At 42.6% G+C, this 17,669-nt stretch overlaps 2 protein-coding genes across 6 annotated transcripts in view; one reads left to right on the top strand and one right to left on the bottom strand.

Annotated features, from left to right (window-relative positions):
- The window catches only part of TOP2B (DNA topoisomerase II beta), a 47,316-nt gene extending 43,399 nt beyond the window's left edge, over positions 1-3,917 (top strand). For both annotated transcript variants that reach the window (XM_065629746.1, XM_065629745.1), the window contains exons 33-35: positions 2,157-2,273; positions 3,130-3,227; positions 3,445-3,917. In XM_065629746.1, coding sequence (XP_065485818.1) covers positions 2,157-2,273; positions 3,130-3,227; positions 3,445-3,606 — 377 coding nt within the window. In that variant the 3' untranslated portion in view covers positions 3,607-3,917. The remainder of the gene's footprint in view (positions 1-2,156; positions 2,274-3,129; positions 3,228-3,444) is intronic.
- A 95-nt stretch (positions 3,918-4,012) lies between these two features.
- Positions 4,013-17,669, bottom strand: part of RARB (retinoic acid receptor beta) — a 330,006-nt gene continuing 316,349 nt past the window's right edge. For all 4 annotated transcript variants that reach the window (XM_065629747.1, XM_065629748.1, XM_065629749.1 and 1 more), the window contains 4 exons: positions 16,913-17,089; positions 9,850-10,054; positions 8,427-8,585; positions 4,013-5,422 (listed from right to left, as the gene is read on the bottom strand). In XM_065629747.1, coding sequence (XP_065485819.1) covers positions 5,226-5,422; positions 8,427-8,585; positions 9,850-10,054; positions 16,913-17,089 — 738 coding nt within the window. In that variant the 3' untranslated portion in view covers positions 4,013-5,225. The remainder of the gene's footprint in view (positions 5,423-8,426; positions 8,586-9,849; positions 10,055-16,912; positions 17,090-17,669) is intronic.

The raw sequence follows: 17,669 nt of genomic DNA, 5'->3' as shown, positions 1-17,669 counted from the left end.
CTCCTGGACTTTCTACCAAAAACTTGGGCTTCTTGAGAGCCTGTGTACATTGACCCCCCCTGCAGAGTTCCAGTTCATGTCATGATACCTGGTGGAGAGCTTGGCTGGTTGTGGTCTAGTTGCTGTCAGAGATCCTTCCTGCTTGCACAGGCATTAGGTCAATAATCTAAGGCGGCGGTTCAGAATCCCACTAGAGTTAGTGCAAAGGGAGATGCATGATCTGGAAGCCACAAACACTATTACTTTAGCCACCAGGTAACAGTTAAGATGCCTGCTGTCCTTTGGACTTGGTATTCTGCAGGCAGACTTCACAGGACTTGACTAGTGATGACAGGTTCTGTTTCAAGGGAAGAACAAGTCTAGTGTTTGTGGCAGCATGTCATACCTCTCTTTCATCCCCAGTTTCCTTCTCCCTAATTCCTTGTTTGTCAGTGAGAAGTTGCCCCTTTTCTAACATCAGTTAGCAAACTCGAGGACTCAGGGCCAGCTGAAGATAGTTACATCTCATGGTACATATGCTGGGTAGTACTTGTCAATGTAGTGTACTTGTCTTGTGCCTGACACACAAATTTCACATCAACAGCATGAGGAACCGTGCAAGGCACAAATACCTGGCCAAAACATACACAGTGCTGTAGGAGGACATTTAAACCTCAGGTCCTGATGTTGAATGTCACCTAGATCTAAAATAGTTCCTTTGTACTGAGGTTCTCTTGGTCACAATTTCTGCTTGTCATCTTCAAATTGATTAAATTTGTGAATCTTTCTGTTCCCTGCCCCCTAGTCTATGTTTCTTACACTGGTAAAACTGTTTCCTCTATGAAGGACTTCATTGCCTTATGGGACCTAAAAATCACGTACCTTCAACTAACACCGCCTCCTCCTTTACTGGTGACTACTACTTACTTTTGGTGATGCTTCTAGGAAGCATTCTTCTGCTTTAAGTTGCTGTGTTACTTTTCCAGGCTTACTGGTAGGTCTTCGTGGCTTACTTGGTTTTACTTTATGCCAATACAGCTGGTGTTACTCAGTTGAGATACCCAGAGAGACCTATTTCAAGTTACTTTCAAATATGGTTCCCGACTTCCATCCGAAGCGTTGTTGCTTCTCTCCCCAAGTCTTATCTGAAATGCTGCCATAGCTAACACCTTTTTTTCCTATCCGTCATGCCAAAGAAGGCTTTAATTTTTGTATTGTTGGGACCTGCTACTTGGACTACCCAGTAGGTATTATCACAAAAAGCTGGGAAGACATGACTGTCTTTGTGCAGTGACTCTCCAGTGGGTAGCAGCTGAAGGCATCATAGACAAAAACGTTTGTGGAGACCCTCTCATGTCTGAACACATTCCCCTAGTGATACCATAAATGAAAGCCTGAGTTCCACACATGTCCACATTCCTGGTATCTGGAGTGTTTTTACAGGCCTGTTATTATCTTTGTGGCTGATAGTGTGTAGGTCAGTATCTGAGGGTTCTGCAAAAGACTGACTCACCTGTAAGTGCACAGAAGACATTATCTGATGATCTTAAGGGTCTTTTTCAACCTAAATGAGTCTGTGATTCTATCCCTTGTCACCCATTCTGTGAATGTACCAATGACTGTCTTTTAAAGATGGCAAGAGCAGTTGCATAGAAGTAATTGGTTCTGTAAGAAACCCACGGATCTGTCCCCTTCCTGCCCTTTCTGCTTTTTGTGAAGTTCCTTTTTCACAGAGGTGATTGACAGAGAACAATGTTGCAGAGTCGATACAGTGTCTCTCAAACCCCTGCAGCTGGACCGCTGTGAAGGCAAAAATGTCTCAAGCAGCAAGCTGTGTTGGTGGATGCTGTCACGTCTGCAAATGTGTTTAAAGTATCCAACTTGGAGAATTTCTGTGGCTGCTTTAGTTACTGGTAACCTGCTTTGTGCTCAAAGAGATGAAAAAGTTATTTAATCGCAAACACTGAACTTACGGAATGCACTGATACATCTCGAAGTATGACAAAGGAATCCTCCTGTTTACTCCATGCAGTTTTAGCGTAAAAGCTGAAGTATGTTTCCCCCAAGTGCAGAAACCTCTCGTTTTAGTATCTGCCATTTATGCTATAACTGGAGTATCTAATAAAATCTAACCAATACATGAATTTAACAGATTTAGTATCTCTAACTTCTAACAGCAAAACTAGATGTGCCCCCTAAACCTAAACGAGCTCCCAAGGCCAAGAAGGTGGAAACTGTAAACTCTGACTCGGATTCAGAATTCGGCATTCCAAAGAAGACTGCAGCACCCAAAGGTAAGAGTTTTGGTGCTGTGCTGCTCAAAACTCTCGTCTGTGCTCTCTGTAACACAGGTTCACAATCATTTTTTATGAAGAGGCAGAACTAGTGTCTCTACAATTAGATCTTTGTTGATTTATTAGTAAATTAATCACTAGTAGCTTACTCAGCCATGAGCCTTTTCTGTGACAAATATAGCATACTGAATTTTGTTGACAACTAATGTGCAAACTTTTTATCTGACCTTCACTGTTGGGAATGTATTTAAGAGCTCCACTCCCCCCCTTCTTTTTTTGTTCATCATTTCTACTGGATAGCACATATTTTCTTTCATCTCAGCATTTTACAGGACGGTAAAATTCTGGTAGTAACTCTAGTAGTGTTTTCCGGCTTTTAAAACCAATTATTTGGTATACCAGTTGTCAGAGTCCTCACAACACAGCACACCAAGTGGTGTAACCCGAGGAGGCTATAAAGGATGTGCCAGTGTTGATAGTTGAGGCTGATAGTAAATTTACTAAATGGTAAAGGTGAATTAATGCTGTGTAATCAGTACAGAAGGTGACCGAGGACTTTTAGTACTTCAGAAGTCTAGAAGTCACTGATCTAATGAAGTTTGTCCCTGCCTTGAACTGACAGCTTAAATAGTTAGGGTGAGCGGTAACTTTCGAAGAAGCATAAAAGATTTAAAACTGAGAAAATAAAATATATTTCATTTTACTGCTGGTGTGAAGCAGCTTGAATTGTAAACTAGATTTGAACTGTAACATGTAGACATACTAAAGTAATGTCAGTAGGGGTTTTTTTTCAGTTTTCGGAACTCTGGAGTTTTATTAAAAAAAAAAAGAAAACAAATCATATTCTCTTGTGTAGGAAAAGGTAGAGGGGCAAAGAAAAGGAAAACATCCAGCTCAGAAAATGAAGGTGAATACAACCCTGGGAAGAAAACACCTAAATCAACACCAAGCAAGGTCAGTTTAATCTATTCTCTTTTCTCCTTGTGAAAAGAACCTAATGGATTACTTTACATAAAGGTACATGTTCATATTTTAGGTTGTTAATATGATAAAGGGGGTTTAGGTGTGGTTAGAAATTAGATGTTAGAGAAGGTTTCCTTCAGTTCTGGATATTAAAAGGGAAAATGTGCAGAGCATCACAGCTGATGTGTCCTTTTTTTTTTTTCTGAAGAAATCCAAGAAGGCCGCTTTTGACCAGGACTCTGATGTGGAAATCTTTCAGCCAGGCTTTGCCTCCGAAACTGCCCCAAAGCCACGGACAGGCCGGGCTAGAAAAGAAGTTAAATATTTCGCAGAGTCTGATGAAGATGATGATTTTGATATGTTTAATTAAGTGCCCAAAGAGCACACAAATGTTTTCCAACAAATATCTTGTGTTGTCCTTTTGTCCCTTCTGTCGCAAACTTTTGTACATTTGACTTATTTTATGTGATAATGTAATTGATGGTTTTTATTATTGTGTGTAGGCATTTTAACATTTTGTTCTTACACCTACAGTTTTATGCTCTTTTTTACTCATTGAAATGTCATGTATTTGTCTGACTGGCTTGTAGAGATGTTCTAGACAGCTGTGCTAAAGCACATTTTAATTGTCATGGTTGCAAACAGGAAACCTGCTTTTTGAAATGAAGTTTAAACATTAAAAAAAATGGAAAACTACTGTGTGTATGTGTAAAATTTGGACTACTTCGACACAGGTTTTTTTTTTTAAAATAAATATATTTTATTCTTTGCCAGGAGACTCCATGGAAAAAGGTAAACAGTATATGAACATAGAAAGCATTGTTAAACAATCTCAATGTACAAACAGAGCCAGTGAAAGTACATCACAGACTTGCTAGAATATATAAAAAAAAAAAAAAACAAAACAAACAAACCACTAGTGCTTTAAATGAAACCTAAGAAACTGACACTTTAAATCTGTTAACCATTCTACCACAGTTTTCACTCTGCTTCATGGTGATTTAACAAGGCCAAGAAGGCAGATTCTCTCCTCGTGTTTCTGGAAGTCTGAGCTGTACTTCCCTGGCACCTGGAAGGCTGGATAACCCAGTGAATTCCTGGCAGTCGATTCTCTAGGAAATACCCTCGACTCCCCTCCAATTCAAAAGCTGTAAATGAGTCATCTGGTTCTCATCCCATGAAGCTTCCCTAACAGCTTGTAAACAAGTAAACAAACCCATGGTAACACTGAAAAGTGTTTCTGCCTTGGAGGCTATCATCGGTACTGAAGAACTGTAGTAGCTAATTGTGTAGCTAGGTCACCAGCCAGGTAAGAAACCACGTCTTTAAATTTTAAAGTGACATTAACAGTGGAACAAATGACATCTGAATAACTGACCTGGCAGCTAATGCCGATACTGTTGTCTCTTCTGCTAGTGCAGTGAATTTTGTATACTTTTTACAAGGAAAGAGATGCAAACTGAGGTCATCAAAGACACGTTTTCATATTAAACTAAATCAGACGGTCCTTTAAACTTCCTTTTCTGGATGTGCACAGGAGTCCATTTCACATGGTTTCTTGATCGTTTTAGGTACGAGAGACAAAAGGAAAGCACCAAACATCCAGTATAGAAAGTACAGCCATACATTTGTATGTACAAAGTCATCAGGAATGCAACCAGAATTTGAAGTTTGAGATCTGTCGTGTCACCATGCAATCTTGAACGTTCAGAGGAGAAAACAGAAGCTTAACTATTTTTTTTTTTGCATGAAATGGCTGATTTAGAGTTTCAAAAGTTTGCATTTTTCTAGTTTTAAGAGTTTAAACAGCAAGGAGTATATATCGATACATATGAAAATTCCTTGGTCCTTGTTGAGTTTTTATCTATATATATACACATATATAGATATATATTAAGTCCAGAAACTAAGCAGCAGTAAAAATGTTTCTCTTGCTTTTCATCCCTGTACATAAGGTATTAGGAATGTCTGAAGTAGCTGGAAAATGTCTTATTGCACCAGAGGGGACTGACTGACAGTGCTGTTATCCACTGAACTGGGGGAGATACTGGGACTGTGTTCTGCAGTATTTCCATTTGAGGTTGGGGTCAGTGGTTCGTGTCCTTCAGAGTTCTCCAGCATTTCCTGAATCAGAGGTGGCATGGATCCAGGAATTTCCATTTTCAATGTAATGACACGTTCTGCACCTTTAAAAAGAGAACAAAAAGCCCTGCCCGTTAGGACGATTCGTACAATTTCCTTTTTCCTTGTGTCATCAGTAGTAATTTCAGGGTATGTTATTTTAATGGATTTGGTGTCCCCTATACTTCTTGCATACAAAATTACCTAAGTGAATGACTTCATTACAAGAAAAAGGAGTTAGGTGAAGACTCCTTAACAAATTAATTTAAAATTATGACATAGCAACTGATATTACAATACAGGTAAATTGGATCAACTGCTTCTTTTCATAGAAGAAACCAAAATGTCATTAAATTATACTGAAAAACTGAATTAAACTGTGGTCACAGAGATAGATTTCTATATTGGAACATACTTTACAGTTTTTAATCATCTCTATTGGATCTGCAAAGACTATAGAATGACAAAAATTCTGGCTGATTTGTGTTAAAGAGATGACGCGAATCCTGTAAGAGAACTACAGCAATGTAAGTCAGAACATTTCTTTCCCATATAGAAAACTGAAATAAGAATCAGAATTTAACAAACCATTGCTTTATAAAAGAATAAATTCAGGCAAAAGGATACTTTTTTTAACCATGAAAGTACACAGAAACCTTAATACTGTTTACATCTGACTCAAGGGAAACTAACTTACTGAAAATAAATTAATAAACATTCAACTACTGAGTGGTGAAGACCATAAAGAAAGAGGAGTATTTTGGATAGATGGTAAAGATTCTGTTCCACGCCAAGGCACGAATGTGCTTTATATATTTTGCTGCTGATGGGAAGAAGATTTTTCTTACTGCTCGTCCGGCAATTTATATCCATAAACCTCAGCATTCAAATATCTGGTCTAAAACCTTCAATAGGATTCCCGATCATCTTAAAATTTGAGTCTAATGGAATAGGAGTCTGTGCTGTTTAAAAGTAAAGGCAGGCAAGAAGAGCCAACAAAATTAACAATAGGTTGCTGAAGAGACATTCTGGAGGAGAGAACCTTTGGATATAGTCAGCTGTAACACGCGCGCAGGAGAGCGTGTGCTGTCTGTCAGTCACAGAGCTAAGCCCAGAGCAGGGGGAGCACTTATGTTCCTGCCTTCGCTGAGAAGCTTCAAAAATCATCTACAAAGGCAAGGAGTAACTTTCCAAGCGAATGCCGATTAAAAATCTCTTAAATAACTGTTAGGAGCAAAGGGGCAAGCACTATAATTTGAAAGAAATTAATGCAGAATTACGCTGAAAAACATCAGTAGTCAGAGCAGTGCTGATGAACTGAATTTGGCCACATTAAATATCTGCTTTCTACTGCTACGGAGTAGGCCAGGTGCACAGTACCAAGTGTTTTTGCGGCTATTCCCATGTGGGCCCACAGTAATTTTTCAGGTCTTAGATGTTTCTATGATTCTTTGATTCTAAGTTGGAAGAGACCCTCAGGATCATCGAGTCCAACCATAGCCTACCTCTAGCACTAAACCATGTCCCTGTGAATCTCATCTAAACACCTTTTAAACACCTCCAGGGATGCTGACTCCACCACCTCCCTGGACAGCCTGTTCCAATGCCTGACAACCCTTTCCGTGAAGAATTTTTTCCTAATATCCAACCTAAACCTACTCTGGCGCAACTTGAGGCCATTTCCTCTCGTCCTGTCACTTGCTACTGGGGAGAAGAGACCAAACTTCCAATTGAATACTGGGATAAGAGAACTCCGGAGACAGTCTCTTGCTTCTGTCCCATGAACACTTAATTCTTTTGTGACAACACTTCTAATGCCACAGAAGAATGTAGTTCTACAAGGAACTCTAGTGTAAGGAGACGTTCTCAGCCTTTTCGGTTCATGCTTGCTTTGGTAATCGCTTTCAGGGATCATGTACCACCAAAGTCATTCTCTCCTAATGTACATCTTTTCAAATGAAACTCGAGACACACCCACCCCTCCAGAACATCACCAGTCCTTTGGTACGATTTAGTTCTACCATAAAACATTAACGATATAATTAAAGTTAAATACTTATGTCAGAATGGAAAGAAGAATCCTTTCTTGTGCACCGCACATAAAGACACAGAGCTGTGTTCTTGAGGAGCTGGAAGTCTCCGGCAAAGAGGAAGGAATGTGGAAATAGATTTCCCACAAGCAAAACCAGTAGAATGAAAAGGCTCCCCTAAATATTCTTAGAGCTTGGTAGTGCTGTGAGTTTATTTTGTAGGTTCAGTTGGATAGAACTTGCTTTCCTTTGGGTAAATGGCAAGCTTTAGATAACTGGGTACGTGGTTCCTTTTTTAGGATACCTTTGCTTCCTCCATTGGTGTTTCCCTTCTAAGTTACTCTTTTGGTATTAACCTCCAATTAAATTGCTCACTTTTTAAAATAAACATAGCTACAGCTTCACCTTTTAACTTAGATATATATTGTTTAAGGTGTAACAGTTCAGGTTTTAATGTAAATCAAGTGTATTTACTTCAGCGATTTAACTGCTAGGGTTTTTTTTCCCGAAGTCTTCTCAAATACCACGTCAAATGAAATTAGTAATTTTTTCAAAAGCATAAATCCGGTCTATAGCTACATAGGTACCTGTACCTATGTGCTTGCTTATCAACCACACACAAGACTACAGGCAGGTTAGAAGAATTTTGGGTTAATGTGTTTTCTGCTCTCTATAAACAGACACTGTTTTTCGAAAGCCATCAGTGACACGAAGTACATACTGACCTGTACCCCCTTGTAAACATTAACAAGGGTTCAATTCAGGGTTTTATCTTGTCTTAAAATGACTAACAAAGAGTTCATGCTAATGATTTGCTAACCCACTTATACCTCAGACATCCTTTGCACTGTCAGATGCATGAAGCATGTGGCACCATGTATGCTTAAAGGAGAATCAATTTAAACATTAGAGTTCCATAAAGAAGAAGGAAAGAGAAAGGTCACAAGGGCCTTTCTTAGATATATTAAAAAAATAACAACCCAGTTTCCTCTGAAACGCGACACTGACACTACTGCTGAGTTATGGGGAGACACTGTACCTTTTGCACTGATGCTACGAAGATCTGTGATTTTCATTAAGATCTTTGGGAACATATGAGGCTTGTTGGGTCGTCTCTTTCGGATATAAATTTTCAGTGCTTCAAGCAATGGTTCCTGAAGCTTATCCACTTTCGTTGGTTCTTCAAGGTCCTGGCGATCTGTAGAGAAGGACCATATCACTCATATGATTTTAAATATTTATCTATATACATTTCTCGCAAACTCCAAATCACACATTTTTCACAAACTCCAAATCACAGAAGCTCCTCCATGTTCTTGATTAGAACTCCATGAATTTCATCTTTCTTTCCGCTTCTGACCCACACTCTGTAGTGAGTATTCCACAGGAAGAGGATAAACCGTGACTTTCTCAAATTTAGACTCATTTTTCCTTGGCGATTGGCAAGGTTTGTCATTTGAGTGGTCCAGAATCACCAGTTTGCTCTTGTGCCTCCCTCTCCAAGGGGAAAACACCCTGCTGCAAACAATATTTCAGAATTATTCTTGTATGTGTCAGTGATAAGACACCTCAGTATATAAAGAGATTGCAGCTCATTTTTCGTATCGCTACTAAAATAAAGTGAGTTACCACTAGGTATCAGCAGATGGCAGTGCTAGCTTGAGTGACAACAAACGTCACCCATCCCGGTCACATATTAGTGACATCTGAGAACCCATCAATGCTTTTGATGGGTTGCGGTTAGAGACACATAAAATCAGAATGAACTCTTGTTTCCCAAACATTCTTGAGTAGCACCCGGTTTGTATTTCAACAAAATGGCCCAACTAAACAAGGTGCGTTTCTACGGATAGTCTGGATTTTGAAAAGGAGGTTATTAAAAATAACAGAAATTTACGGAGGATTTTGGAAAGGGTCTGAGACTTTGCTTTTTGTATTTTAAACCCACGATTTTACTTGAAAAACGTCCCTTTGAAGTTGTAATCAGTCCTCCCCCAAATCATGTCATCAGTGCCACGATGCTAATTTTGAAGTATAATCTATTTTTTTTCTAAAGAGAGTTATCACCAATGACTTCTGTGTGAACGTAACTACAGGCATGTGCATGCCATTATATTTATAAGTAAAAGCTGCATAACAAAGGTAATTCACACAGGTACCCATATCCCACTTATAAAAATTGCAGCAGGATATGTCCTGTAGTCCTTTGTCAGGCAAATAACAGGATTGGTTGCTTGACAGAATGATTCAATTTTAAAACTTACCAATAATAAACCCAATAACTATCGCCAGTGGGAAACAAACCTTTAGTGTTGTTTTATATTATGATATATAATAATATCGCACTTATATATTTTACAGATAACGTTTTAGTACAGGAAAGCAAAACAAGTGAAACGTAAATTAAGGTTTTATCGTGTCTTGTCCTTTTTGAACGTATCTGAGCTCGTGCTGTGCGGTACCTCCACAGATGAGGCAGATGGCACTAAGGAGACCCGTCTCTGTATCATCCATCTCCAAAGGCAGGAGCTGGTTGGCAAACGTGAACACGAGATCGGTCAGCGGGCCAAAGCCGGCGTTGTGCATCTGAGTTCTGTTCAGGGTAAGGCCATCTGAAAACGTCATGGTGTCTTGTTCTGGTGTGTATCTTGTGCAAATTCTAAGGATCTGTAGACGGACGAGGGGAAAAAAAAAAAAAAAAATCAGAGGAATTTGATCCATGAGAGGTTTGTTGCGTTTTCTCGATGTGGCAAATGACCCACAGAACTGCAGTACACGGTCATATCAAAACAACCCGAAATCAAACTATGTTTGGTTCAAGTAGCACAAAAATTCTCTGGTACAACATAAATATACTCGACTGAATGTGGGTATTTTTTATAACGCAAATTAAATAACAGAAATTTTCCCCCGAGTTACGAAATAATCAAAACTTCGACGTAAATCTCACCACTCAGGTCACCAACATCACCGTAATGTTCACATAACCTGCTCCTACACGCACCTAACTACAAAACGCTATTGCACTGCTGGTCTGATCCAGCAAGACCACAAAAACTTCTCGCCTCTTCCAGCACACACACACACACAAGCATTTCATTGATTCTGGGGATCAATTCTGCACGACGGCGCTTCTCTGGCTTGTGCCTTTGGTAAGGACGAAGCGCCTCCGCGGTGCCTTGTGTCGGTGAGCGCGGGCGGCTGGGAGTTGGTGAGAGAGGCAGAACAGAATTTGGGCCGCTTTCCCTCTTCTGCAGCAGCAGCCGGGGAACCTCGGCTACCAGCACAAGCGCTGCACAAACCCCGCAGCTCCCCAGCAGCTGCGGCCGCAGCTCCAGCAGCTCGCACCTGAGCGGATTATCGAACTTCGAACCTCCGCACACAGCGCGTGGCGCTGCCGGCAGCCCGAGGAGTTGGCCCGGCTTGTCGTCTTTTCCGCTGCTTGTTAGTTCCACGTGCCGTAACGCCAAACCCCCTGCGCAGCCGCTTGGCCTCCAGGCGCCCCTGAGGCGCTGGCCCCGAGCCCTGGGCAGCGCTGGTGTGGGTGCGCACCCTGCCTGCCTGGTGCAAAGTGCATCGTCCTGCTGCTCACGGTGTCACTCACCCCCGTGCCAGCCCGGGCAGCGCTGGATTTGACAAGCGCTGACTGCAGGTGAAAGAGCGTTTGAGGGGAGGACGGGGATTCGGACCTCTGGACACGGAGGAACGCAAAATGACGAGCAGAACGCTGAGGACGCTCTGCCCTTGGTTAGTGAGCATGGCTGGGGGTGCGTGTGTGAGCGCCGCCACCTCTCAGAGCAAACCCAGGATCTGTCCCACCACGGACCCCGTACAGCGCAGCCTCGTTTGTGCAGCTGCTGTGAATGAACACCGCCTTAAGGATCAAATAAAAGAGATGTCCATCATGTTGAAATATTTCTGTTTAATGTTTAAATAATCAGAGGTGGGAGAAGGCCTATCCCTAAACTAAAATAAAACCAAACCTTGCAGAAGTCTAGCTGATTAGCTGAGCCACATTTTTTCAGGGCTTGACTGTATTTATTTCCCATACAGACATCCTATTTTGTATTAAAGATTCAACAAAAAAAGATTTACACGAATGTAAGCGAGCACAGGGAGAATTTTAATTATTCCTGTAGCCGTCGAAGCTCTGAGTCCGAGGCCCCAACACTTGGCAGCTGACCAGCCTGGGCTTGGTTCTCCCACTTCCATCTTTCCCTGGCAACACCGCTCCAAATAAGCAGGGAGGAGAACGAGGAGGACATGGCATGTAAGAGACCTACAAGGAATTTTTAATTTCTCTTCTTAAATTCCTTGGTAAGAGACTTAATAGGGTGTATTTCTGCAGAAGGCTCTTCAACTATTTTCTATCTCGGCAATAATCTTATCTCACATTGTCGGTATACATTGAAGCGCTGAGACTCTATGTGGTTGGACAGGCATGTTTCACATCGTTCCCCTACCCCTAAATTAGAGTAGGCTCTTGAAAGTAATTGAATCAATGACCAAGAAAGACACAAATACAAAAGCACGGCACTCAAATTCTTCACTGACCGCCAATTCCCCACTAATATAAGTGATCTTAAAAGGCTGCTGGTAACTCCAACGGTTTTGTGTAGCAGCCAAAGTGTATTTTATCATTATTAGCAGGAATTAACATTATAAAGCATGGCAGCCTGTCAGCAAGAGACAGCATGTTTACCATACTCTGCACTGCCAGTAATCACAGGCAATCACTCTCCCCTGAAGTTCGCTATTGGTTATCCTTTAAAATCATTTAAAGGACTGTATAGAAAGGAGAAGAAACATGCAGAGTTGGTTGTTTTCAAGAAAACCAAGGTTTGAAAACTTTGCATATTTATTGAGAAACCCAAGAACCACTTGGTTTCTTTCTCTAATGGCATGCAAGACAGTCTGAAGTGCAACTCTTCCCGTCTCAAGCCTGCACAGACAGCAGCTGCGATGACGGGGCATCCAACTTTCAGAGGAACAGGCTCTGTACTTGTTAAGCGGGTACTTGAGTGATTCTTCCCTTAGCTCAGCTGGGGAGAAATGCATCCCCTTTTAATCCGGTGCTATTTAAATTGCTGAGCCTTAGCGATGAGAGTTCTTCCCTCCACACCCTCAGGACTCCCAACCCAACAAATTAGCAGGGCAGAACTGGGAGCTAAATTGGGCGCCGCTGTGGTGTTTCCCGCAGGCTGTGCCACGTTGCCCAGAGACTCCCAGCCCAGAGGGTCTGGCGTGCCCTGGGGCGGTTATCCCAAACCGTGTGGAGGCCGAACAAATTTGGGGTTCGGTTACTCAACCCAGAGCCCCTGTGGGCGCGCACAGAAGGAGACTCCCAGCAGCCTTGCAAGATTTATAACTAAAACATAAAGGCTCCATGGAATTTAGCTACTTCCAGGCTTAGGCAGCAACCGGGGCGGCTTTTTGCAAAAGGCAGAGGACGTCAGGCCTCGTACCTCAGGGCCGCACCAGCCGCGAGCTGGAGGAGCCCGCGGGGGCTCTGCTGGGCACGGGCACAGCTGAAGCTCCACCGCGTGTTTTCTGCAAAGCGCTCAGCTTGCCTGCAGCCGCCAGGGCTCAGGTTGCTCCTGCGTTCCTTCAACATCCTCCCACAACACACTGCTATTAAACTCTGAGACAGATCATTTGAATTTTTTTTTTTTTGCTTTTTTTTTTTTTTTTTTAATTTGTGTCCTTCAGCAAGATCTGCGGAACACCATGGATATTGCTGATTTCGCTGCTAAACCTTTCTTGGGCAAACTTCCAGTGTCAAAGTGAAGCTGATTCCAAGCTCATATTCACTGAAGAGCATATGGGAAATGTCAACACCTCAAAATAAGAAATCACAGTATCTTTCTCCATTTTAAACTGAACCGCTGTCTACAAGACATCCTCCTAATGTCCTCAGTGTTGTTTAGATCCTGTAACCAAGCCAAGTATTTCAGTTGTCACTCTGCTCTTAAATGCCACTTGCGGCCATAAATAAGGTTCTTGCCCATGACTAAAGGACCCTTTGTTTTAAGGAATATTTATATCTTAAAGCACCTGGGGTTCCTATGAGCCGGTTACAAATCGCAAAGCAAAAATCCCGCAGGTTGCACAAAACCCAAACCATCCAGTAAACTGCATTTATAAAACTGTTGCTACCACAGAATTGTTACTCATTTTAAACAGATTAGTTAAGGCAAGCTGAGCTTTTTTTTTTTTTTTTTTAAGAGATCCTGTTGTTAGAGGCGCGCTGCCTTAGCTGGCTGGGATGGCTTCCCCAGAGGAGAAACCCAAGCAGGTGACTCTGAAATAATGAACGAACCTCCACAGCACTACCATATCCCATCAACACAGGTTATTCCACTCACGCAAATGCCTTCCTAGCATTAAGACACAGGGTTTTACAACAGCAAGCAAAAAACGACATTATTAAGGGTTAGCATTCAAGGACTTCTCAGGGTTTTATCCATTGGGTTTAAGACAGGCTGGACTCTGGACTCTTTCCACATGCATTTTGCCAGAGCTCCGCGAGGCTGGGGATGCTCGAGCGCTGCCGGGCCAGCACACCCGCAGACAGCAGCACTCGCTTTTACAAGAGTTACTGACTGAATTTTAGTAGTATTTATCCCTGAAACTTTTGGCACCAGAGCAGATATAAATTCCACCATCCTCAACTGGCGCCTTGCGAGGCTTGATGTTATTTCCCTTCCAGAGATTTTGCTTGTTTGTATATAAAACAATTCTTTGGCTCATACCCAGCGGAGTTTACTGAGCTCCTGGCACCATTTCCTCTGTCAGCCTGTTTAAGGGGGGGTTTAAGCATCCATGGTCGCAGGAACCAACTGAGCAAAGCCCTTGGGCAGGGTCTACAAACGCTCACGGCTCCCCAAGGCCCAGAGACGGCGCAGCTGGGTGGGCAATGCGCCGGGGTCCTGCTGGCGGGGAGACCCCGGCCACCCCACCCGGCTGGTCTGGGAGCCCCACGCTGATCCTCCCGCGTTCTATGGCTCTGGCCACAGGTCCGGGGGACGGCACAGCGGCGGGATCCTGCCCGGACACCGGCGAGGCTCACGGCCCCACAGCAGATGACGGGCAGGCACCGGGGGCGCAGGCAGCTGGGGAGGGAACGGTGCTCACTCCGCATCTCAACGCACAAAATCAAACGCTCGAAATACTCCTCGTAATTAGGAGAACCAGCTTGCTGGGAAGGGGGAGTAATATGCACTATTAAAACACTGCTCTGAGTACTGAAATGTAGCTTAAATAAAGATACAGAGCTGCACTGCAATTCCGATTATGTGCAGGTGATGTGGGTTTAATGGATATGGGCATTTTACAGACAGTGCACGCGCTACACGTTACAGTGCTTATGGTAATTATCCCTTTTTCTTTTTAAGCAGCACATAAAATAGTCATATAAAGCTTGTGTAAATGTCACACAGGAAAGCTAGGACTCTCACAGAACCACAGAATCATTTTAGTTGTAAAAGACCTTCAAGACCATTGAGTCCAACAGTTAACCTAACACTGCCAAGTCCACCACTAAACCATGTCCCTAAGAACCTCATCTACGTGTCTTTTAAACCTCCAGGGATGGTGACTCCACCACTTCCCTGGGCGGCCTGTCCAAATGCCTGACGACCGTTCCGTGACGAGTTTTTTCCTCATATCCAATCTAAACCTCCCCTGGCACAACTTGAGGCCATTTCCTCTTGTGCTATCACTTGTTACTTGGGAGAAGAGACCAACACCCTCCATGCTACAACCTCCTTTCAGGCAGATGTAGACAGTTATAAGGTCTCCCCTCAGCCTCCTTTTCTCCGGGCTGAACAGCCCCAGTTCCCTCAGATGCTCCTCATCAGACTTGTGCTCCAGAACCTTCACAGTCTTTGCAGCAACCATGTCTTATCTGCTGCTGGCTTTAGAAAAGCTTCAGCTCCTCCATGCTACAGGCAGCCATGGCACTCACTACGCCCTGCTCACTCAGGTGTGTCACCTTCTCTGGCTTCATGAAAAACAAAGAGAATGAGCAGATGATCAGAAATGACGGGTCTCAATAAAGTTTATAACTAGAGCTTGAAGCTTGCCACATGGCCACAAAGTAAAAGTGGTGAATTGTATTAAAGAATTAACCCTTTCTATCCATTAATTAGTTGAAATAAAAATCACAGTTTACCATCTGCTTCACTATTAATAGTCTTTTCCTTGTCTGGCAACTGCCCCACGGAGGGACCACACACAGTAACAATGAGATGATCAAGTCTGAATGAGCGCCTGGAAGAAGGGGACAACGAGAGGTGAATGTTGAGCACGACAAGGCACCCTCAGCCTTCCCTTTTTTTCTAGGCTGGAGAACGATATCCCTTCCCTGCTCCCACCCCTCTTCCTCCTTCATCCATGTCCTCTAGATGCGATTCTTCAAAACAGTTTTGACAAAACAAGAGGAAAAGGTCACAGCAGTTAACATCCTCCTCAATACGATCCTGTTTGAAGCAATGCACTTTTAGAAATTCCAAGATTAATTACTTCAACTTCAATTTCCCCAGTTTAAACTCCTGTGTCATGCCAAAGAATACATCTACAGTAGCCATCCTACCACGTGCTGCTTGGCCGTGCTTGGCTCAATGAATACCTGAAGGTTTGTGCTCAGAAGAAAACATTTATAATATGTTTAAAACACGTTGAAAATACCATTTTACTCTAAGTTCCTGCTATGCCCAAGAATAAGAAACATGTTTGCAACTAAAAGCCTGAAGACCTCTAAGGTCTTGATAAAGAAATGCTGAGATCCCAGAGGGTTCCTCTGAAGGTCAGCGTGACAGGAACAACTGGAGACAAAGGGAGGGAAGACAGCTTGCCTTGACATAGCGGCAAGGTCTGGAGCAAAACTCCAAGCCCATCTACAGGTTGTATGCTTGCCTATTTAAAATTAAATGACATTTAGCTAAAATCTGTACAGAGTCCGTGGCAGCGTCCACTTCCACAGGTGCCTGCAGCTCTGGTGAGAGCAGGGGGACCTGGGCTCCAGGCACGCCAGGTTCCCCTCTGCAACCTGCAAAATCCCCACCCTGAAGATTGGTGTCTTGTTCCTCTAATTACCTCATGACCGCAGGTACAGCACGTTCCTAAAATGGTACACAGCAGAATGTCTTTCTACGTATCCTCTATACAGAGCGTTATGTTTTGGAGGGCGGAGAGAGAATCGGATCCCTCCTCAGCGTTAACAATTAGGAAATTCTTCCAAAGCTGCACATATTTCAAGTTGGTGCCTCAGTACCAAAACGTGCCCTTCTTGCAACTATACTGAAATCCACAATCTATAAGGACTTTGAAAAATATGCTCATCCCATTTAACACACATCTGTAGACGCACTCGAGTCCACTTGTGACCGTACCAGACTACTCAGTAAGTTCAAGTTTGCAACCATAAGGCTGGGGCAGTACTTGACCCCTTCTCGCTGTCCATTACAGTAAAAAAAGCAACAGAAAAGACATTAGTAGCATAACAATGATGTTAAAAACACATACCAGTATATCCAGGCAGGCTGCTTTGAGTAGAGTGATCTGGTCTGCAATGGTCAAACTCGTAAAGCCTGGCAATCGCTTTGCAAATTCCACTATTTTAATAATGCACTTTGTTGCAAGTTCACTGAATTTGTCCCAAAGCCCGAGGTCCAGTCGAACCCGATGATCTGCGCTGGAGTTCTGGCAAGACAGACAGAAGGCACCATAAATCAACAATGTCCCTTTCAGTAAATGGTTTTCAAGGGAAAGAAACAACAACCGAGTATTCCTTCCAGAAGTACTTTCTATTAACATTCCAGGCATTTTCTGCAGCTTGCTGTTGGGATGATGCTGGTTTTTAACTTGGATTAATCGTCTGAAAATTCCTTGGATATTTCTCTGCTACTTACGATTGCAGAGGCCATCTGTACAAGGAATACAAATGAACTTAAACATTTCCAAATGCCACTATCATTATTCTTCCTTGCCATTATATAATAAGTGCATTGAGAGAGACAATTTACAGTTGTGCCCCAGAAAATATAAATGAACAGTGGAACAAGAATATCGGGTCCCCATCTGGAAAAAGCAGCACAATATTTGGAACATAGTTTCACATACTTAAGGTCTTAGCAAATTAGTTCTGCTGAATTTATCTGCTCTGTGCCTCTGCAAGAGTTTTACAGCATTTTCAAGCTACAGTCTCCCATCAATTAAAGAGCATCTATTTACACGATGTTAAGAAAAACACCATGTGCACTGATGAATGCTATATGCTCCT

This window comes from Caloenas nicobarica, chromosome 2 (assembly GCF_036013445.1).
Source record: "Caloenas nicobarica isolate bCalNic1 chromosome 2, bCalNic1.hap1, whole genome shotgun sequence".
In the NCBI taxonomy this organism is placed as follows: domain Eukaryota; kingdom Metazoa; phylum Chordata; class Aves; order Columbiformes; family Columbidae; genus Caloenas; species Caloenas nicobarica.
Note: the sequence above shows the minus strand (reverse complement) of the source record. Positions and strands in the feature narration are given on the sequence as shown.